At 36.2% G+C, this 21,800-nt stretch overlaps 1 protein-coding gene across 4 annotated transcripts in view; it reads right to left on the reverse strand.

Moving 5' to 3' along the window:
- The window catches only part of Alcam (activated leukocyte cell adhesion molecule), a 193,066-nt gene that overhangs the window by 33,317 nt on the left and 137,949 nt on the right, over positions 1 to 21,800 (reverse strand). For all 4 annotated transcript variants that reach the window (XM_085685538.2, XM_087900753.1, XM_085685536.2 and 1 more), the window contains exons 2-6: positions 15,058 to 15,158; positions 12,930 to 13,149; positions 4,326 to 4,390; positions 3,061 to 3,148; positions 2,422 to 2,604 (exon numbers count right to left, since the gene is read on the reverse strand). In XM_085685538.2, coding sequence (XP_085541664.1) covers positions 2,422 to 2,604; positions 3,061 to 3,148; positions 4,326 to 4,390; positions 12,930 to 13,149; positions 15,058 to 15,158 — 657 coding nt within the window. The remainder of the gene's footprint in view (positions 1 to 2,421; positions 2,605 to 3,060; positions 3,149 to 4,325; positions 4,391 to 12,929; positions 13,150 to 15,057; positions 15,159 to 21,800) is intronic.

Raw genomic sequence — 21,800 nt, forward strand, 5'->3', positions numbered from 1 at the left:
AGGAGTATTGGCACATCTCTGATCAAGGCTGATGTTAGAACAGTCAGGATCATGATGTGTCTGACTTCCTCTTCTATTTCAAAGTCCTTCCTTTGCAACCCTTTTCAATTTCATCTGTACTAGAAAGACAAAAAACTGAAGTCTGATCAGAGGATTATTGTAACACATTTGCACTTTTACAGTAGCTTTCTGGGCTGCTTGTGTGCTTAACAAATTGATGATCACTTGTTCTTTTGCCCCAGACTTTGAATTTTCTCTGTTTATTAATAAATCATCATTCTTCCCATTATCCTTACTTTCTGTTTTGCCTCCTCTAATCCACTCTAGTACTTAGTCCCAGTGATTCATGCATTAATATTGCTTACATTTAATTCTTCCCTTCTAGTCACACTTACTTTTCCTTGCCTATGCCCTAATTAACCTACACCAGAAATGATGCTATCAGATCCCAATTTGTTCCTTCACCTTGAGCCTTCCTTTCCCTTTCAACTCTTTTGTAGCTATTTTCTCTAATTGGGTTTGAAAGATAATCATTTGATTATTATAATGATATTCATAATCCTTCATACATTTCCTACACTTAAATATTTGAAATGAGCATTTCTTAATTTACTACACATGATTATCAAGAATTTACAGCAAGTGAGATTGTTATATTTCACCATTTACATGAACCCCTACAAAATTAGTTTATTAATTTTTTTTCTTCCACACACCTATTTGTTCACTTATCCTTCCACCCAAATATTTCCTAGCTTAGTATGAATATGTTATAAGTAATGTGTAAGAATCATAAGCTTAAGAAATACTGTGATCTTTGTTCTAGTAAATTTTCTCTATTTATGAGAAAAATAAATTTAACCATTTAGACTGTAACATTAGACATTGCAAAAAAGATAAAACCTAGATATTAGAGCCTGGAAATCTTCTAAGAAGGCTTCCTTCTAGAACCATGTTTTGTAGAATGAGTAGGGGCTTGCTATATGAAAAAGACAAAGCAATGATAACACACAGGAATGCATGGGAACTGTATTCTCGCAGAGGATTGTGGTCAATATAAAAGAACGTGTGATGATGAAGGTTGACACATAGTACATGACTGTGGCTGAAACAGACTCAGGGAATACAGCAGCCAAGAGCATGAAGTTGAATTTGAGCATATCGGGGTGTCAGTGGAGAAGTTCAGTCACAGGCAGGATGCAGGTTTTAGGAAGAGGCTTCTGATGGCAGCTGGATGAGCACTTTGCTGAAGGTGAGGAGAGAAAGGTAGGTAGCCAGGAATAGCATTTTAGTGATCATTGCAGAAAGCCTAGGGAACCAGGAATGTTTGTGTGAAGTCAGTACCAGAGAGAGAAATAAGGTGACCACAGAAACTAAAGAGAAGGAGGACTAATACATCTTACTAAGGCTCTCTCAGGATGAATTCTTTCATCCACTTCTTTCTTGCATGTCCTCTCCTATCATTTTTTCTCTGCCTCTGAAGTCTTCCTACATCAATAGTTTCTCATATATTCTCAATAGATTATTAGCAATAATATTACCATATCATTTTTAAGAAATAAGTTCACTGGGAAGCACCTCTTTACATCCACTGGATCTTTTTTACTTGAGTGATGTTCAATAATCTGTATTCTGGCCACTCCTTCATATTCTACTAATGTGTTCAAGAGTTCCAAAATCACTGTCTTGGAACACATGACCTTTCAGGACTTGTCAGTCTGTTCCCATGATATTTATCACTTGCAATCTCACACTGACAATTTCCTTTTGATGTGTCTTGATCCTCAGCTGAACAACAGCCTCTCTGAATGCTCTCCTTTGTGGCATCATCAAGAGGCCTGTGCTGTATTCTCATTGCCAAACACTCCCCATATATACATGGCATTCTTGTGTCATCCTCATGCATCCAAGAATTCATCCAGCTGCCCATCTTTATACATGGTACTCACATACATGCAAATTCCTTCTGAAGTCACCTTCCCAAGTTTTAATATTTGTTTTGGTGATTTTTAAACTTAGGAAGCTAGTCAGTCATAAGGTAGTATTTACCCATCCGTTTTTAAGGAAATGGCCAGTAGGCATTGGAATTCCTACAAAACACATGTCAATATTCTATGACTGGAGAGTATTGGAGGAAAATAGTCAAATTAGAGATCAAATCTTTAAAGAACATAACACCTCATAGAGTACAACACATATTAATAAAATAATATGTGAAAAACTGGAGTCTATTGTTAAATGGTAAGCATTTTTTTCTACATGCTTTCCAAGGAAAAGAAGATTATTTGTACATAAAAGTTTGGGGGTGAGGATTGACAGCAGAATATTAAGAGGAACTGAAACAGAACTTCAAAGACTAAAAGTTTTTAAATATTATGTCTAATACATTACAATTACACAATTGTATATTCAGTTACTTACAGTAAATATCAAAGACTGTTTGTTCCGAATGGATTGTCTTCTGGCCAGAGGGTCCGTAATATGTCACAGAACAAGTGAATGGCATGTGGATGTCAGCCTTGGTTGTCTTATACTCCAAGGATGAAGTCATGGTATACAACTGAGTAACAGGATCAATTTCATTTTTCAAAAGTATGGCCACCTCTAAAGAAAGTAAAGAACACCAATGATAAAAGCTAACCCTGGAAAGCCTCAATCCATAAGTAAATGTCCTAACACATTTCAGAGGTGACTTTGTCCCACTAATTGTCTTTAACAGGAGAGAAAATTGACACCCGACAAGGTAAGATGTCATTTTAAACCTGTGAATCAGAGGCATAGGCAAAAATAGAATCCTGAAATTCTATCTCCCACTCAATTTAATTAACTTTTAGAACATGCCATATATAGAGATACTGCTTTCTGCTTCTTATTCTTCCACACCAGCAATAAAATGGTATCTAATCACTGAATGAGTTAAGAGGCTCTTAGTGTAACTGAAGTGTAATTTGTAGATAGAGAAGGGGAGACAGCATGTTCAGTCCTGGACAGCTCATAAAGTGAGTAGCCTATATAATATACAGGAAGGCCATGGGCATTCATTGCCTGACTCAGACTCACCTCCTAAGAGGGGTTGCAGAACTTTCCCATTCCTGTACCATGTGATGTTACCATCTGGGTAACTGTCCCTTGAAATGCAGTCACCTAACTGAAATGAAAAAGAAAATTTTCTCATATCAAACAGTTTCAAATCCTTATTTTATGGAAGCCTCAGATTCTTCAGTAAATAAAGTGTCTTAAACAATTTATTTTTCATTTTTGATTAAGAAACTACCCTTTGACTCCTGAATAAAAATAATAATTAATATGAAAAACTACAGTCCTACCCATTTTAAAATGCACAGTAAAGCTTTCCACTATACATAAAATCATATCCATTAGGGATTACCAAATTTGTTTTGATGCTATTCACTTTTAGTATTAACTAAATGACTTTATAACCGTATTAATATTGATTATTGCTGTGGTTCATAGATTTTCAAATGCAAGAAACATCTAGTGTTAAAATGTGGCACCTCTCCAATTTCATTTTCATTTCATAGTATAAATACTCACCATATGCTATAATCCTCAGCTCAGTCTTCAGTGAGTTTTAACTAAATTATTCAATGTTTATCAAACACTGGGTAGTAAAATTAATAGGATTCAAAAAAACTTAATCTTACCCGCCCCCACAAACACAAAGAAATATTGAGTTATTTTAGTTAATTAGGATAAGATTATTACCCAATTGATGTGCTTACATGTGGAACTCTATTTTGCCTGCTACCAGTTCTACTTCCTCTCACCCCTGTGATAATGCGATTGTTTGTTTCTATCATCTCTCACTGTGGACTTCACACCTAGAGTAGTTTACTTTAATAGAATAAAGTCTAAATATTACATAATCCTTGATTAATCTCTAAACATTTTACCTTCCCAGATTTATCTTCTAGTGTTCTCTCTTGCTTTGAATTTTAGCACCAAAATTTCTAAAACACCAAAGATTGATGTTTACCCAAAAGACCACACTCTTTATATCCCATGATTTCATTTACTGTCAAAGCTCTTATCAACGTTGGCATGGAGGAAATTCACTTTTTCTTTACAAACTCTATATCAACATCCACATTCGAAAGACTCTTCTCTTGAGAAATGGGCACACCTGCTTCACATGGCCATTGTCATGGTCAAATGGACAGTGGTCACACTGTTCCCACTGTGACTTCCTGTGTTCTCTGATTGAACCTGAAGTTATGAACGCCATAGGAGCAAGCAAATATTGTTTGTCTGGTCATCCAGGGTATCTAAATCGAGTAAAGCCATTAATACAAACAAGTTCTCACCTTTTGTAGCTTCTCTGTTTCAAGATATGGTGCTTTGTTTACAATTTCAGGTTTAGATGGCTGCTCTAAAGTTAAGTAGAAAAAAGTTTAAGTATACTGGAAGAGATATAGAGCACATATGATCTATGAAAAAAGAACCTATATGCTATGCAGTAGGTATAACCTATCAAGTATTTGTTTTATGACTTCAAATATTGTTTTAAGTAATTAAAACTCCATTGAATTACATATCTTCAATGCTCTTTGGATTTTATGAGGTGAATATGGATTTGATGGTAAACACAGGCTACTGTTCTAATTAGGATATGTTATTTCTAGTTGATTACAATCGTACTTTCTATTTCCTAAGCTGAAGGCCTCTGACTCATTACTTGAGGATGTTATTGCATATGAATCCAAGTCACAAAGGTTTTTATTTGAAACATTCATTTCTAGGCTTAAGAAGCCTCCAGAATCTCTAGGGAAAATCCCATTAGTCTATATATTTTAACAAGCTCTAAAGGAATTCTTAGACACAATGAAGTGTAAGAAATGTGGTTATAAATAATGAGAAAACTATGTAGTGATGTACACAAGTCAATTTCCTAAAGACAATGTCTGTCTCTTGTCTGATCTTATAAAATTTTGGAAATATGAGAAAATCAAGTTCCAGTTTGGAACTTGAGATGGAGGACAGAGAGTTTATAGAAATTTCTTTAAATAAATTTAAAAGTAATTTCAGGGACAACTGATTAAAAGTTCAAGAATGTTGTCTTAAAATGATCTTGCTTTTCTTAGTATATATTCATTGTTCAATATAATAGAAACTTTCATTATGACACTGTCATACAACTATATTATGGAATTTGATCTTATTTATCCCCATTGTCATCTTCTGTACGGACCCTACTAGTCACTTTTCTTTTTCTAAATAGTACCCTCTATGCCTTCAAACGTTAGACCTTTAAGAACAGATCCCAGATATATGAAAAACATATCATTAATCTTTCTCAACCTATCTTATTTTGCTTAACATGATGATCTTTTGTTTTCCATTTTATGCAATCACAGTTTTTTCGAATGGATGAGTAATAATGTCTAGATTTAGTGTAGGAGGTCTTTCTGTTTGTGTGTTGCTTTCATTAGTTAATGAATAAAGAAACTGCCTTGGTGTAGTTGATAGTCAGAACTTAGGTAGGCAGGGAAGACAGAACTGAATGCTGGGAGGAAGAAAGTTGGAGTAGGGGAGAGACACCATGGATCTGCCAAAATCAGACATGCTGAATCTTTCCTGGTAAGCCCCTGCCATGTGGCAATATACAGATTAATAGGAAATAGGTTAAATTAATGTAAGAGTTAGCCAATAAGAAGCTAGAACTAATGGGCCAAGCAGTGATTTAATGAATACAGTTTCTGTGTAGTTATTTTTAGGCTAAGCAAGAAGGGCTGCAGGGACGAACAGACTCCTGCCCTCCAACATAGATTTACACTTTATTTTCTCTCTCTGCTAAAATGTTTTGATGGATATATGAACTGAATCTACAATTTAACTGTTGGGTATAGTGCTGTAATAATAAAAATGTCTGTGGAACTCTCTCTGTTCTATCTTATCATGAATTTCATTGAATGTAAACCTAAAAGATAGAACAGTTTCACCCTTTAGTGGTTGAGATTTTGGTTCGTTGTGAAATCATCATTCTGATTTTCACAGTGACTGGACTAGTTTGCATTCCTACTACCTTTCTATAAGATTTCTCTTTCCTTGTACTCATTAGACTTTATTTTTTGGTTTCTTAATAACAGTCATTCTTACTAGGATAGAAAAGAATCCTAATGTAGTCTTTCTTGGCTTTCAATCCTTTAGCGGACATGAATGTAAAATCTTTTAATCTAATATCTATTGGCAAATTGTACTTTTCAGAGCTGTCCAATTTGTTTGCCCAGTTATCAATTAGATTATTGAGGGTTTTTTTTTGGTTTATTCTTTTTGAGTTTTTTTGTATAATCGCAATATAAAATTTATATTCTTCTAGCTTTCCATTAATGATGAATTTTATACTTAAAAATGAATCAGCTAAGTAGGATATGGTGGTACATGCCTTTAAGGCCAGCAATCAGGAGGCAGAAGCAAATGAATCTCTAAAATCCAGGCTAGCCTGGTCTACAGAGCGAGTTTCAGGATAGCCAGGGCTACACAGAGAAACCCTGTCTCAAGAAATCAACTACCCAACAAACAACTCTATGAATTAGTTTATAGAGAATGTAACTTGAACTCATATCATTCAGAATAGAGTTATTTTTATTTTATTAGCACCCGAAACTAATAATTTTTTCTTTCATAGTTTTAGTGTTTATATTTTCAATTATTTTCGATTTTCACACTAAAATAAATTGATTTTTGCATTCTTATTACTTAATTTGTGGTTCAATTGAAAGAACTTACCTAACCAGACCATAATAGAAATACAAAACAAAAATCTTTTGAGTTATAAAACGGGTGACACTAGAATGCATGAAAACAAAGTAACAGTCTTCAGGTTAACATTAATTTTCCTTTGGCAGGGCTGTTTTACATTAGCACAGTGACTTTGCTTATAGATCCTATTTGCTATAAATTTTAGAAGTATTAGTCCACCAATGAAAGTCTTACAAGGATAACCACAGTTGGAAACAAAACACGAGGGAGATAGGAAATCAGCAAATACAAATAAACAGGGCAAACAATCGAGGTTAATGAAAACAAGAAGTGATGCCCAAGTTCCTGGCTGTTAAGAAGGTGACTATATATTAGAAAACATCAACAAAATCTCTATTCAAAATAGTCACTAGTGTGTGGAGGAAACTATGGAATGAATGCTAAATCCTTTCTCATGTCAATACAACTTAATGCTCTCAGCATTTTTATGGAATACACTTCAAATTAAAACTGAATTATTGATCAAACAGTGACTTTTGCTTAGAATTTGTGCTGTCAAAGACAAACATTTAATATGTTTGAGAGACAATTGCACTGAGAATATTTAAACAAATGAAAATTCTTGGATCTCAATTAAATAAAGCAAAGCTCCCAAGACCCAGAAGCCAGCTCTTAAGTGACACAATTCTTAAAGCCTCAAGAGACAGAACACATTAATTAATGTATCTGATTTTTAAAAACAGGTCAAAATTAACAGAAAGAAAAAGGCAACTGGCATTTAATTTTCCCTTCAGCAGTAACATGCCTGGAAAACATGGAGAGGTTTGCAGATCACGCAAATGTAGACTCTGAATAAAAGCTTACTGGGTAATTTTGACAAATTTCATTGCTTTTTAACCCACTGAGTGCTACGGGAAAAAGACCGAGCTCATATTTGACCTTCCTCTTACTACATTGCAAGTTTACCTATTTTTTAAAATTAAATCTGGTAACATTTTATCAATGGGCACAAAAGCAATAACACTGTATGTATGCCAAAATTACAAATTACTTTGTTTGCATTAATTCTAAAATTTATTGTTGTTTTTAAATAAAATTAAAATGCAGTTGAAAGAAAAAAAGGAAGGAAGAAAGGAAGGAAAGGTGGAAGAAGGAAGGAAGGAAGAAGAACCCTAGTGAAAGGGTGCTTAACTTTTAGTAATTCTTAAATTTCTGCTCATGTTTTCTTTGGAAGAGTCACAGTGAGTTTTGAGATTTAATGGTAACTTAAAAATAGTACCTATTCTATATCTTTGAGTTATTTTCTCTTTAGATTCTTGTTTCAAACCCTTTGTATTAAGTACATTTTTTTGCATGTAATTTTCTTTCATATTACCTTGTAACAATCAATGGATATTAGTTGGAGAACCATTAAAAGGACACATACTATTTTAACAAGATTGCATATCGATTCCCAACTAGTGTTTCTGTTATAAAAATCTTCATGTGAGTTATATCTTAATATGATTCAAGGATTCATAACCAAGTATAAAATTGAAAGAAAAGCAACACTACAAATTTGCTTGCAGCATTAATTAGTCAAAATGACAAATTTAGAATTAAGCCAAAGTTTGCTTCAAAAAATTGCCGAGCAATCTCTCTAGAACTTCTTGTCTGACCATGTATTGATTATAGAATTATGTCTTAAGTCATAGTTTTCTTCCTTGCTGGTCTGGCTGTCTCCATTGAAGTAGCTAGAAGTATGTTAACCTAGGGACACAATATGGTGGCACATTAGAACTTACAGGACAGTGAGATTTATAAATAAATCCTAGAGTAGGCTCTGGAACTCGTGACAAAGTATTAGTTTGCCACTCGTGCAGGTGTGAAAATGCACACGTGTGTGTGCATGCGAGCACATGTTTGTGTGTTTTGGCATCATGTTCTGTACGCTAGTATCTATAACAATGGAATATAAGTAAAGCTGATGTGATTTCTTTTTAACTAATGAGATCACAGGCTTTCATTAATATGCTTTGAAGGCTTACCGCAAATAACTAAAGGATAAGCAATATATAAAATGCTGCAGAAGGTCAAGTGCTCCAGAAGCAGAAGCTTTCCTCTTCCTCTTTTTTTTTTTTTAATTTTGGAGAAGGACACTGGTACATAGAAAGTGACTGACCAGGAATAAATATAATAAAATAGATAGCCCACTTCCTAACTCTAACCCTCAGGCTATAGTTAGTGAATGCTATGAATATTGATTTTCAGAAAAAAAAAGTAGAAATCAATACCTTCCTAAAAATTACATTTCGGGAACCCAGCCATCTAATGTACAGGTGAAGAGGTAGTTCTGGTTACAAGTGTTCTTTGCCACCCACAGTATCTGAGCATTAGTGTAAAACTACACACAGGCTAGCTCAGTCCATGAATACGAAGAGAAAGTATCCTGGCGGTTTGGTGTAGAGGTGAGGCTCTCAGTTCCTGCTGTCAATCGAATTCTTTAATAGTCACTAAGCACTTACGCTAGTGTATCCATGGAACAATATTGTATTTTTCTCATTAGATGGGGAAATGTAATTTTTAGTCTTTAGAGTCAAAGTGACCTGGGCACAGTGATATGCATATAATTTCAATACTTGGGAAGTGAAGGAAGCATGGGGAATTCAAGGCTAGCTTTGGCTACATAGCATGTTTTTGGAATAGCCTGGGCTGTGTGAGACCCTGTTTCAATCCCTTTTATTCCATTCACCCCCAAAAGAAAGAATCAAACTGTAATGTACAGTTTAGATCTTATTTGTTAGGTAGCTCATTTTCTATTTCTTTCCCCTTGAAAATATTCTTTTACTATGTTCTGGTTTAACAATTTTCCACTGGAGGGGAGAGATTCTCAATTTTTCAAATCAATGAAGCCTTAAGAACCATATTCAAGTAAAAGCTATGAAATGATGTGCAGAGCCTGCACAAATTGGCCAATGCCTTGAAGACTGGACTTGAACATATATGTACAAAGTCTTGGAAACGGGCTTTCTTGTACTACCACAGAACAGCACCAGAGCACAGCTGGCTGACAAATTAAGACTGTAGTGTGCAAAGGCTCACCAAGAGCTGATTCACACCCTTCAAAAATCTAGGTGGGTGTTCTTATGTTCTCCAGGCTGGCTCTGGAGTCAGGCCTAACCTCCTAAGTGGATGAGTGGATGCTGATGCCTTTTCTCCTCCTCCTGCTTTTGCTCCTCCTCCTCCTGTTCCTCCTCCTCCTCCTCCTCCTCCTGCTGCTTCTCCTCCTCCTGCTGCTTCTCCTCCTCCTGCTGCTTCTCCTCCTCCTGCTCCTCCTCCTCCTGCTGCTCCTCCTCCTGCTCCTTGTCTTCTCATAAACAAGTTATTGTAAATAACTGAAACAGTGAGTAGGACCTTAACCACTCGAACAAAAACAGCTTCTTACAGTGCTAGACCCAGCTCCTTAGTTTCTGGACAAGGCTTGAGTAGTGGACTAAAAAGGTCTCCTATGTAATCTAAAGCATTCATTTTACTCAAGAGGCGGGCAAAAAGACTTGCCAAGGTCAGAACTTAGTGGTGGCCCTGACAAAGCAAGGTCTTCTGGCAACCAGCTCACAGATTTTCCCAACTCATCACTAAGAGCCATTTGGTTCTCTTGGCACCTGTTTGACCTCTGAGCCTCTTGCACAATCATTGAAATGAATCATTGGGAACTTTCAATGGTCTAATTTTGCTTCCAGATAGTTTTATTACTCTCAAATGGGCACTAAACGCACAGGCAGTTGGATGTTGATGCCATTCACGAGCCGATTAGTGGTGACAAAGCACGTTACTTGCTTGGACTTGGGGATATGATTTCTTACATCAGAGATGTGGTTTAAAACTAAGCAAACAAACCTACATTGAAGGTAAAGTCATTAGTCAGTCCCTCTGCCTCGAATACAAGCAATTTGATTTTGCTCATGGAGCTGCCCGTTCACAGAAGGCTGATCTGAGGTTGGCTTGCATGAGCCACACTCCATTCCTACATGGTCCACGTTGCTAGGTGATTCAGCAGAGGGAAACAGAGGACTGATTGATGAGCACAGTAACCCTTGAGTGACTGAAATATATCCACGGATAGGATGAATGTCTCCCATCCACAGCTACAGCTGAATTCTCAAAAAGTGGCCTGAGATAAATTCATAATTGAAAGAGAAGAGTGAGGTTCCTGCATGATCTTGTTAAGAGTGTCATTCCTTTTCTAGCATTTGTTTTTTCTTTTTGTGTGTGTGTGTGTGGTTTCTCAGATACACCGCCATTTTCAAGAGTGTGTAACTTGCTATGTAAATTCTCCCTGGCCCACAGCCTGGAATGCAAATTCTGTTACTGGGAATTGCTTTGTTTTCAACAACATTCAAAAGAGCAGAGGGCAGGGGTCCTGGCGGTGTGTGGCATGTGAGTTCCTTTTCCCCATCACAGAAAGCTTCTGTGCTCTAATGCAGCTTACAAACTTTATTAAATTAAACCAACTGGCATTTTTTTACTTGTAGATATTGATGTGGCAGGTTTTTAACAGAAAAAAAACATTTGGAAAATGTCACTAATGATTCTTCTAAATATAACTTGGAATGTTCTTGACTTGTTTGTGTACTACCTTGAAATTCGATCACTTCAACACAATTTATAGAAATGTGAAAATGGCAAATTAATTTACATAATTATCAGTGTCGTGAGTTAGTTTATCCACATTTTTGGCATTTCTGGTATCAAAGCCTATGGCAATTTTGTTGCTGGTGTTGTTATTTTGCTTTTAGGGAAAAATGCCCTTAGCATATCTACCATCCATCTCTCTAATAAAAGCAAAATAAAGTAAAGGAAAGAAAGAAAATTCAGAAGCCAACATGGCCAATGGCAAATTCCCATACCCTGTGCAAGTAGGCAGAGCTCCTAAACCATTGGGACTTGGTTTGGTTAAAATATGATAGGAAAGTGTGGATGGCTTCTGGAAAGAGCCTTCTAACCTAAAAGGTAATCAACCAAAACTTGTAATGTGCATTTACAAGGCTCTTCTGGAGAAGAAAGGTTTCCTTTGACAGTATTAATACTCTTTGAATTGCATCATGAACCCATTAGAGCTTTGAAGTCTACATAAATACTTAAGGGACAGCTCTACTTAGCTACATAGGTTATTAAAGAGAAACACGAAAAATCTGTGGTTGCTTATTGCAGTCGGAGGCCTCTGGGTTTTCCTTCTTTACTATTTATTTTATTCATTTCTGGGAGTTGTCAAGCTACCAGAAAGCAGAGGGGAAAGTGGGAAATTAAGACCTTCTTCCCAATTAAGAAAGACTGATATTCTGAAATTTTTTATGCCTGATTTTTCCTACTGTAGTTTCTACAACATTATGATGTAACTGAGGTGGGACTTTTTATTTGAATCTTAAAAGAAGAACTACTTTAATTATACACTCAAGTAATTCATTTATATAGAGATTCTCACAGTAACATTAACTATATATTATCAGGTGAAGTCACTATGTCATGATAACTACAGTAATTTATGTTGAGTACCTTTTATTAGTTTCTTTTCTTCCAACCCTACTTTATCTTTTTGGTACAATCCCTTTGTAATCCCTTGAACAATCTCAGTGTGCGTAGCTTTATTATTTTAGCGTCATTTTTCTGAACCATGCGAACATGTTAAAAACTGAATCCTCAAGCATTGAAGGTCAGAAAGGACACACATGCACATATATGCACACATACATTCATAAACATGTCAAATATATGTATACACACATTGATTTCTTAGATCTCTAGATCATAGAATACCTTAAATTTGTTTTATGCTTTTTATATATTAAAATGATAATTTGATATGGTTCACCCTAACATTTATACATTCATATGATATGCATGATTATATATGTATATACATTATAGTTTTTTTCATTGAACAAATCATTGGAACTTAGAGGTCATTACCCCTTGTCATGGTAGCATTTTACATCCCAAGGAAAGTCACTGCTCTAAGGTTATTGCTCTTACTCCTCACTGGGCTTCTCCTATTGAAACGCCAGACTTGTCTTCCTTGCCTCCAGTGTGCATAAGTAGAATAAAAAGCTCTAGAAGTTCCCTTACACATAGCTTCCTGCGAGAGGCATTGCAGAGAACTCAAGCTGCTACGTGAAGAACAGCTTCTAACCCCAGCCATCACCCCACTTAGCAGTTGTATTTTGTCTACTTACTGAACACCTTGACTAGTGTAGGTGCCTCAAACACATTGTCCTCAGTCACTAGCATGCACACAAATCTCTTTTCATCGCTGATCTTTGCATTGTTGATAGACAAAGTGTAGTTTTCTGAGAGGCTCAGTCTGTCCTTGTACTCTGGTACATCGTCATACTGCACACTTTTCTTTGTAGAGGACCGGAATGCAATAAACACTGGGGACCCATCGGGCTTTTCCTAAAAATGAAAATAACAATGCATGCTGAAAACGAGTGTAATTCATGCTTCAGAATAATCTTTCTTTTGTCATATTATTTTGCATGACTTTTGGTGCTGGTGTTGTTGTATCATCACCACCCAATTCTTTGCTTACAGAAAGGAAATTCACACTTCCGGTGAACTGAAGCTGTTGGATAACTCGTAGGTTCATAGAAATGGGGGAAAATGAAAGGACAAAGCTCTCAGCGTTGGAGCTCGTCTCACACCTGGGGGACATCAGTGGCTGTTTTGAAGGGGCATGGAGTAGTCTTGTTTAATATACAACTAGAAAGTAGATTAAAAACAAACATAAAAGTACAAAAACTAATCTTCTAGGCCCTACTATATGCTTAGGATGTGCTATTACCACGTATGTTTCAGTTTCTCTTAGTTAATTTCATTTACTTTGATAATAAATTTGGTTCAGTGGGTTCCGTAGACTCTGAGACTTGGAACCAGAGGAATTCGAGTAGACTCTTTCTCTTCTCATAACTCCTCCTCCTTTAAAGAGAACTAGAAGGAGATCAGAATGACCTGGAATGGCCCCCATAATGAGCACAGAGATACAGGGTGCTATGTATCCTCCTTTCCTTTTTTCTTTCTTTCTTTCTTTTTTTTTAGAAGACACACATGCATAGTATGGCTGGGGCATTGAGTCCTAGAGTTGGAATAGTTGACTTCTTGGAGCTGTTTGTTACTTACCGATTACTAGTGCTAAGAGTTAATTACTTATCCCTCACAAAAAAATTGTGAAGAAGATATCTCATTTTCATAGAAAAAAAAATACTTCCAAGTTCACCTGTCCACGGGACAGCGTCTAGATCCCGTTAGTGTGATTTCAGAGCTCACATTGTGAAAGGCCATGCCAGTTCTCCCCTTGAGAGCAAGCTTAGGCACTTTTGACAAAATGTATTTAGTATAACACATTTCTTTTATGGAAATATTGCAGGTAAAAAATGCTTGTGGCCAAATAAATCTAACAAATTAATCCAACCAAGGTCTCATACAATTCTCAGTGCATTTTAATATACCTACTGTTCTGAGAAACGCTGCAATAAACAGACAGTTAATAAATCATCTGGTGACCAACAATGTTCCTCTGAGCAAACATCTATAAATATTCAGGAATTAGGGAAGCCTGCTATTGTGTTCCAGGAAACATCTCTACTTGAAGCTTGCTCACTGCCGTAAGTATCTTGTGGCCCCATGTTGGGAAATTGTACCACAAAGACACCTTCTATTGAACTGTGTTCAACTGTGGCATTAATCTGTTAATGTTAGCTGGACGACCACACCCACCTACCAGGATCTCTAGTCTCCCTTTCCAGACCTATCTGCACAGTTATACCTGACAGAATATGATGGAGTTATGTGTAAACGATGGATAAAATCAACAATGTCAAGTGTACAATCTATCTGTAACATCCACACACACCAAGAAGATTCAGCACCAGAAACAAAGTTGATTGCCAGTCCCCCATGGAACTCTGAGTCTCTAGGTACTGCTACATCTTACCTTTGAAGGAGCTGCATTACACAGAACCTAGTGAAGAGAGAATGCTCTTCTTCACAAAACTGTGCACTGTACTCCCCTGTTAATACACCAAAGCTCTGCCTTTCCTTATGCTTCTAACCCTTAACATATGGAGTTTTCAGACAAAGTTGATGTACAAAGTTTGAGTTATTGGGTATATATAAAAATAGCTTTAGTTATATAAAGATGAATATTTTTGACATATCCAATACATTAGTTCCTTTATATAGGTATGCACAGGTGAATATCAGCACTATGTCAGTATCACATATTCATATACTCTCTAAAAAGAGAGAGAATTATATTTTAAAAACCATAGTCAGTTCTCCAAGTCCCAAGAGGCTCACACTTACATATTTCCATTTGCCAAACATGAGGTTCTGAGGTACATCGAGTCGGCAAGGCATGACAATGGTATCTCCATAAGCTGAGTTGACAGTGTACCATCCAAGGCCTTTGGGAAAAAGGGAAAAGAGATTCTGAGTGTTGACCGGAAACTGTAGCAGGTAAACACAGGAGAATTTACAAGTCAATTATGTTTTCACCATATTTACTAGGAATATATTTCACAGAAACATGAGGCTGCACCAAAAATAACATGCTCAATGTTCTCAAAATAGCTTGAAATGATTTTCACTGAACCTATTATCAAATTAAAATTAAGTATCAAGAATTGAAAACTAGTCCAAGCAAGAGCAAAATCCAATTTTAGTTGGATGGAGAGAAGACAGTATTCAAATAGCTGATTTTATAGGCAAAAAGGAAACTAAACTTTATTTTTTTATAAAATATTAACATAATAAAATTCTAGCTTGAAAACCCCTCACAATGAATTATTCACAAAGTGGATAGCTGCATTTGGGAGTCAACCTAACTGGAACTGGTGTTTGTTAATCTGAATCAAAACCAGGAACAGGTCAATTCATCCTTTATTGAGAAATATCATAAACAATTAAAATATCAAAAGAATAATTTTGATTAAGAATGTAAAACACTTTTTACATCGGTTCATAGTAAGTCTTTTTTTAAAAATTAATTTATTTATTATGTGTACACATGCCAGAAGAGGGCACCAGATCTTATCATAGATGGTTGTGAGCCACCATGTGGTTGTTGGGAATTGAACTCAGGACTTCTGGAAGAACAGTCTTACTCTCTTACCCTCTGAGCCATCTCTCCAGCCCAAGTCTTTACAGACATAGAAAGACAAATACCACCTGTTCTTCTGAAAAAGGTCAACGTGAAAGTATAATAGTACTATGGTAGCCTAGAAAGGTTGGGAAGAAGAGGGACAGGTGGGAGGATAATACCAAAAACCATATAAGAGGGATAATTTCCAGTGTTGAAAAACTTAACAAGATAATGAAGTTCACAATATCCTGCCATATGTTTTATGAAGACCTGGATGAGAGGAGCTTGCAAGCATTAAGGAATTAAAAAAAATGAAACCACCCATTACCCCAATACTACCAGAACATATTATGTACACATATTGACACATTACATTCCACTCTTTAAATATGCCAAACTCGCACGTGCTAATTCTAAAGAAAAAATAATTTTGGTATTTTCATTGGCAACAGAATCAATGAAACATCACAGATACTTTGACTTATTATGCTTAAAGATTGTTTAAAGTTGAAAAAGTTAATGGGTGGTGCCCACAAGATATGTCACAGGTAGGTATAGAGCATGAAGGGGCTGTTTTAATCTGCAGTGGAAACATATGAACAGATGTTATTTAGTCCAGCAGGTGGTGCTAAAGGGTAAAGCTAAGGCAATCTGCAGACCATAAAGGAAACCATTTGGGGACTTTCTGAACAGCCACACCGGTGGATGCCACTGTTCACTCTCACCCATTAATTGCTTAGTGTACACAAAAGCTTTACACAGGGATTGAAATCACTTATGCTAGTAAGTAAAATAGGCGACAGAATTTCTATTCTAAAATGCAATTGGTTATGGAGGCAACTTTTTCTTTATATATGTCTCTGTAAGAATCTAAAGAGTAAATAAGTAGCACAAACCAATTGATACACAGGATACTAGCTGGGTGTGGTGGTGCCTGCCTTTAATCCCAGCACTCTGGAGGTAGAGGTAGGCAGATCTCTGTAAGTTCAAGACCAGCCTGGTCTATCAAGCAAGTTCCAGGACAGTCAGTGCTGTTACACAGAGAAAAATTCTGTCTTAAACACTCCCCCACATGCCACCACCCTCTCAAAAAAAGATACAGAACACTAAACAGAAACAGTGAGAGTGTATGTATATTTGATATTTGGTAGTGAAGATACACATAAAATTGTTCATTATATACTCAGTATCTGTTAAAATAACCTTAAAACTTTCCAATTGTTTTCTGTTCCCAGTGTTGAAGTTATTATTCCCTTTGACACTAAACCATACAAATCAGAGGATCATAAAAGAAGAAATGATGTTTTACTTTTAGGATTTACTTCATGCAGTGCTAAGTATTAAACCCAGGGCCTTGGACTTGCTAGGCACGTATTAAACTAGTGAACACACCAGCTGGAGGTTTAGGTGTGTGATCCCAGATATTCATACCTCCATTGAGTGAACTGCTGTAATTCACGACGTCATTCTGGTTTTCGGTAGAGATTCCTGAATGTGAAATTTTTACCATGTATTTTAAGTTGTGACCTGGCACAGATGCAGGTCAACCAAGCCACAGGAAGCCTAGGACTTCAGCTTTTCGCATTGTTCACTGTTGTATAGTGAGGTGCTTGAATAAGATGCTGAACTGTCATTTCACCTTCATGTGTGTCAGGCTCCAATTGTGATAAAAACACCTTCCTTTGTTGTGCCAAGCAGTGCAAACAGTTCGCAGAGATCAGATTCCAATGAGATTGTAATCAGATTCCTTCCAAGGTAAAGGAAGCAAGCGAAAGCATTTTCCAAAATGTTAATCATTGCTCCTTTCAGAGATGATTTTTCTCTCCTACCCTTATAGAATATGAATGTGCTCTACATATGCCAGGTTTTATGACAGGATTTAAGGCCGTGTGAATCTGAAGAATATCCTGTATTATTAGCATGATGAAAGCAAATTATGGCAGAGAAAGGAACAAGCTGTTTTAAACTTCATATCTACCTAATATCAATGCCTGGCCCTTAAGGAATTTAGTAAAATGATTTCTCATTTGAATGTGGCGGCATCCTTTCTATTTTGCTTATCAGATTAATATCTTTGAAAATCAGAAAGAATTTATAAACATGGAGCTTTGAGATCTTCTTGCTCCCTCATATTCTGAAGGCAGCCACGTTATAACTTGCATGTGTTGAGAACATGGACTTCATCCTCCCATGGTATTTCCTGTCATGAGGAGAAAACAACCTAAGACCAAACCCATTTCATGGTAGTTCATGTATGAAACTTCAGGAAAGAAAAAGCTTAAGCCTCTTTTCCCTCTCCAGTGAAATTGAGACCTATTTCTATTCTCTGATTTACAAATGATACCAGAAAATGGCCCCTATCATCTGTCATAAACACAAGGCCAAGTGTTGCTTTAATTGTTTTGAAAATTTGTGGATCAAGTCTTATAGTGACAATGCCAAATTGAAATCAACCAGGACAGAATTCTCATGGGAGAAAGAACGAAAAAGACATAAGACCTACGACAAGAATGGGGCAGCAGAGGAAGGCCAGCAGTCATAGACAGGAACCTGTTCCCCAGATTCAAAGCAGAATGAGTACTTTGGATGACACAGGGAGTCATAATAGTGCTTACTTTAGGATCAATTTTCGAGTTGGCTGCAGTCATCGGCTTGCATCTGTTAAGTGCATATGACTCCCAGGTTCATCTGAGAGAAAGATGAAAGAAAGGCTTGCATCTATGGAAGAGCTAATGTGTCTAACACACTAGAGATACAGTAACTGCAAAGACCACTGTGATTTGGTGATGAATTAGAATCTTAACTCCTAGAGAGTCTTAATCTTTGATATGAGGGGACACCAAGAACCAAAGCACATTCTGTCCTGAGTGATTCTGTTTACACCTTTTGTAGAAGAGAATGCCTTTTATCTTTGAACTACCAAATCTGGAAATTGAGTTCAACTTACTAGAATTCTTCTGCAGTTTTCTTCCTGTAACAGCCATTGATTAAATTATTGAGTTTTGTGCTCTACAGATTATTGGGTGCTATTGAAAATATAAGCCATCTGTCACATCTTCCACCAAGAGTCTGAGAAAACAACCTAAAGTAGTGGACTTTGGCTGTGCACAATACACTTGTGTATGTGCTTGATTAGTCATGTGTACAAGGCTATGTGCACATGTGTATGACAACTGTACATGTGTATGAATGGGTGTGTCTATGTGAAGAATAGAGGACAACCTTAAGTGTCTTTCTTCAGGTGCCATCCGTCTTTTTATGAGATGATCTCTTAGTGGACTGGAACTCTACAAGTAGGCTAGACCGGCTGGTCAGGAAGCTCAAGTGATATATACACCCCCAACTTTCCTGGTGCTGATACTACAGATTGTAAGAGTTCATATAAACCATTCTACCTAGTTTCTTCTTAACACAGATCCTCATGCTTGCAAGACAAGCACTTAACCAACAGAGTCACCTTCCTAGCCAAGTATGCACTTTTATACTCAGCCCATGTCATGTCTGTACCTGCATTTTAACTGGGTGAGGACTCTCTATAATAAATGTGCTCTCAACATTCAAGATACTTTAGTGAATTATTGTTGCTAGCAAAAATATGACATAAAATAATATAAAACTTTTTATGCCTGAGAAGCAGGGTATAATTAAAGCACTTTTTATGAAGTACTATCAGCCAAAAGAAAAAAAAAAAACAATAGAAGTGGAAAGAAAATAAAGTGGAATAAACAAAGGATTTAAAAATATATCCTTGACCAAATAGTTCTAATATAGAGAATCTTATAATCTAAGCATGAAGTGCACCATAATTAAATTGTGTATTTCTACAGCAAACTATTTAAAACAGAAACCAAAAGAGATGTACAGAATTATAAGTTAGGTTCACACTTTTGACTTCCAACAGAAATAATCATGAATGTAATGATTTTTTAGCATATCTGCGGCAAATGACTTTTCCATATAAATGAATCCTAAAGGTCGGAGTAATGATTTTCTTTATATCACTGATGGACCTCAGCTTCTGATGCCACATTCCAAGCAGAAAAACAATAGTTTGGAGGACAGAATGGGAATCAGTACACTGGCGTACTTCTGCATGCTGTAATTTAGCACGGATAATTATTACTCATTGCTCTGATATTTTAATAGCATCATCGTCCTTAGAAGCACTCGCTGAGCTCTGCAGTTCTGTTGGGTGTCATGAAAGGGTTAACTTGAATTATAATGGGTTTAAGACTTGTGATGTGAGAACTAAATTCCAGTCTCACTGATATTTTACACTTCCTTGAACAAATGAATTGCTGCAGGAGGGATTACAGAAAAAGATATTTGTCATTGAAGACCACCTTCATGCATACTTGATTGTTTTCATATATAATTGTGGTGATGCTCCTGTTTACCTTATTATGACAGCATGTGTGAAGTTCTAGATGGAGTGTAAATATTTTGTTATATCAGTTTTCAGCAGTGTTGGTTACACCTACGTTTAAGGTTGGATCCACCTTTGTTGTGAGAGGAATGGGCTGCAAATTGTGAAGTGTTTGCCGCATCTCTGGCACTACCACTTTTCCCCACTATGAAAATTCAAACCTACAGAAGCGATAAACGTCTTTTCATATAAAAAATTGCCGCAATTCTCATCCATTCAGAAACTGTTTTAGACTACAACTATTGGTGTCTTAGACTCCATAAAACTGTGGCTATCAATGAAGAAATTTCCAAAGTAAAATAGAATCTTAATGTGGGACAAAATAATGACTGAATGAAGGTAAAGAGATCTTAAACTATTAATGATATACATAAATAAGTATAAAGAAATATTATACATAATATAAATAAAACATTAAACTATTAGATGACTGTGATTTGCAGACTCTAAAATTTGATTTCCAAATTAGAGAAACGACAAAGATTATTTTTTTTTTACTTCACAAACCAGTCAGTATGGGTCAGTATAATGAATTAATTATAAAACACACATTTTGTACATACTTTATTTAATATGAGAAAATATAGATATACAATGAAGTAGATATCTTGAAAGTGTTGGCCAACCCTATTATTTTATGATTCAGTCACTGGAAGATATTCACCTCAAAATGGCTCTGGTAACTTGTCACATCAAACTAGACTTTCTTTAAACTCACATGTGTTGTTGGCTGTTTTTTCAGTATTTTCTCTTTAGGAGGTCTGATACCCAGCTCCCAAATAAATAGACATTTCTTATTTATGAATAAATAGACATTTCTTATTTATGATTTCCAGACATTAGCTTGGTTTATTTCTATTCAGATTTTTATTTGATTTGATTTTAAATTATCCAATCTATCTTTTGCCTCTGGGCTTTTACCTTTTTCTAGTTTTGTATATCTTTCCTTTCCTTCTTGTTCCATATCTGGCTGTTTGGCTTGGAGGTGGGTCCTCAGAATCCTCCTCTCCTTTTTTCTTGCTGCTGGATCATCTCTTCTCAGATTTCTCCTCCTATACATTCTCTCTGACTGCCAGCCCCTCCTATTCTTTCTTCTGCCTAGCTATTGGCCACTCAGCTCTCTAGTAGACCAATCATGCAAAGTAACACAGTTTCACAGAGTTAAACGAATGTGGTATAAACAAATGCAACACATCTTTGCATCATTAAACAAATATTCCACAGCATTAACAAACGTAACACATCTTCAACTAATATTCCACATCACACACATATATGTAAATTAAGGAATGTGTTTGTGTGCACGTTCATGTGCATGAGAAGTTTAAGGGGCTATCATTCCAGGTAACTTGTAACAGATGATGGATGGGAGAAGGCATCTGATAAAATCTAAAATCATTTTGACAAACAGAGGGAAGAATATTCCTCCCTTCTCTGTTATTTTTTGTCAATTTCCCTTCAACTAACTTGGGTTAACTTGCATTTGGTTATCAGGAATGCTTGCTTCAAGTTTACCCTCAGTGTTGCCTTTCACAGTCT

The sequence above is a fragment of the Myodes glareolus genome, chromosome 2 (assembly GCF_982192425.1).
Source record: "Myodes glareolus chromosome 2, mMyoGla1.1, whole genome shotgun sequence".
NCBI classification, from domain to species: domain Eukaryota; kingdom Metazoa; phylum Chordata; class Mammalia; order Rodentia; family Cricetidae; genus Myodes; species Myodes glareolus.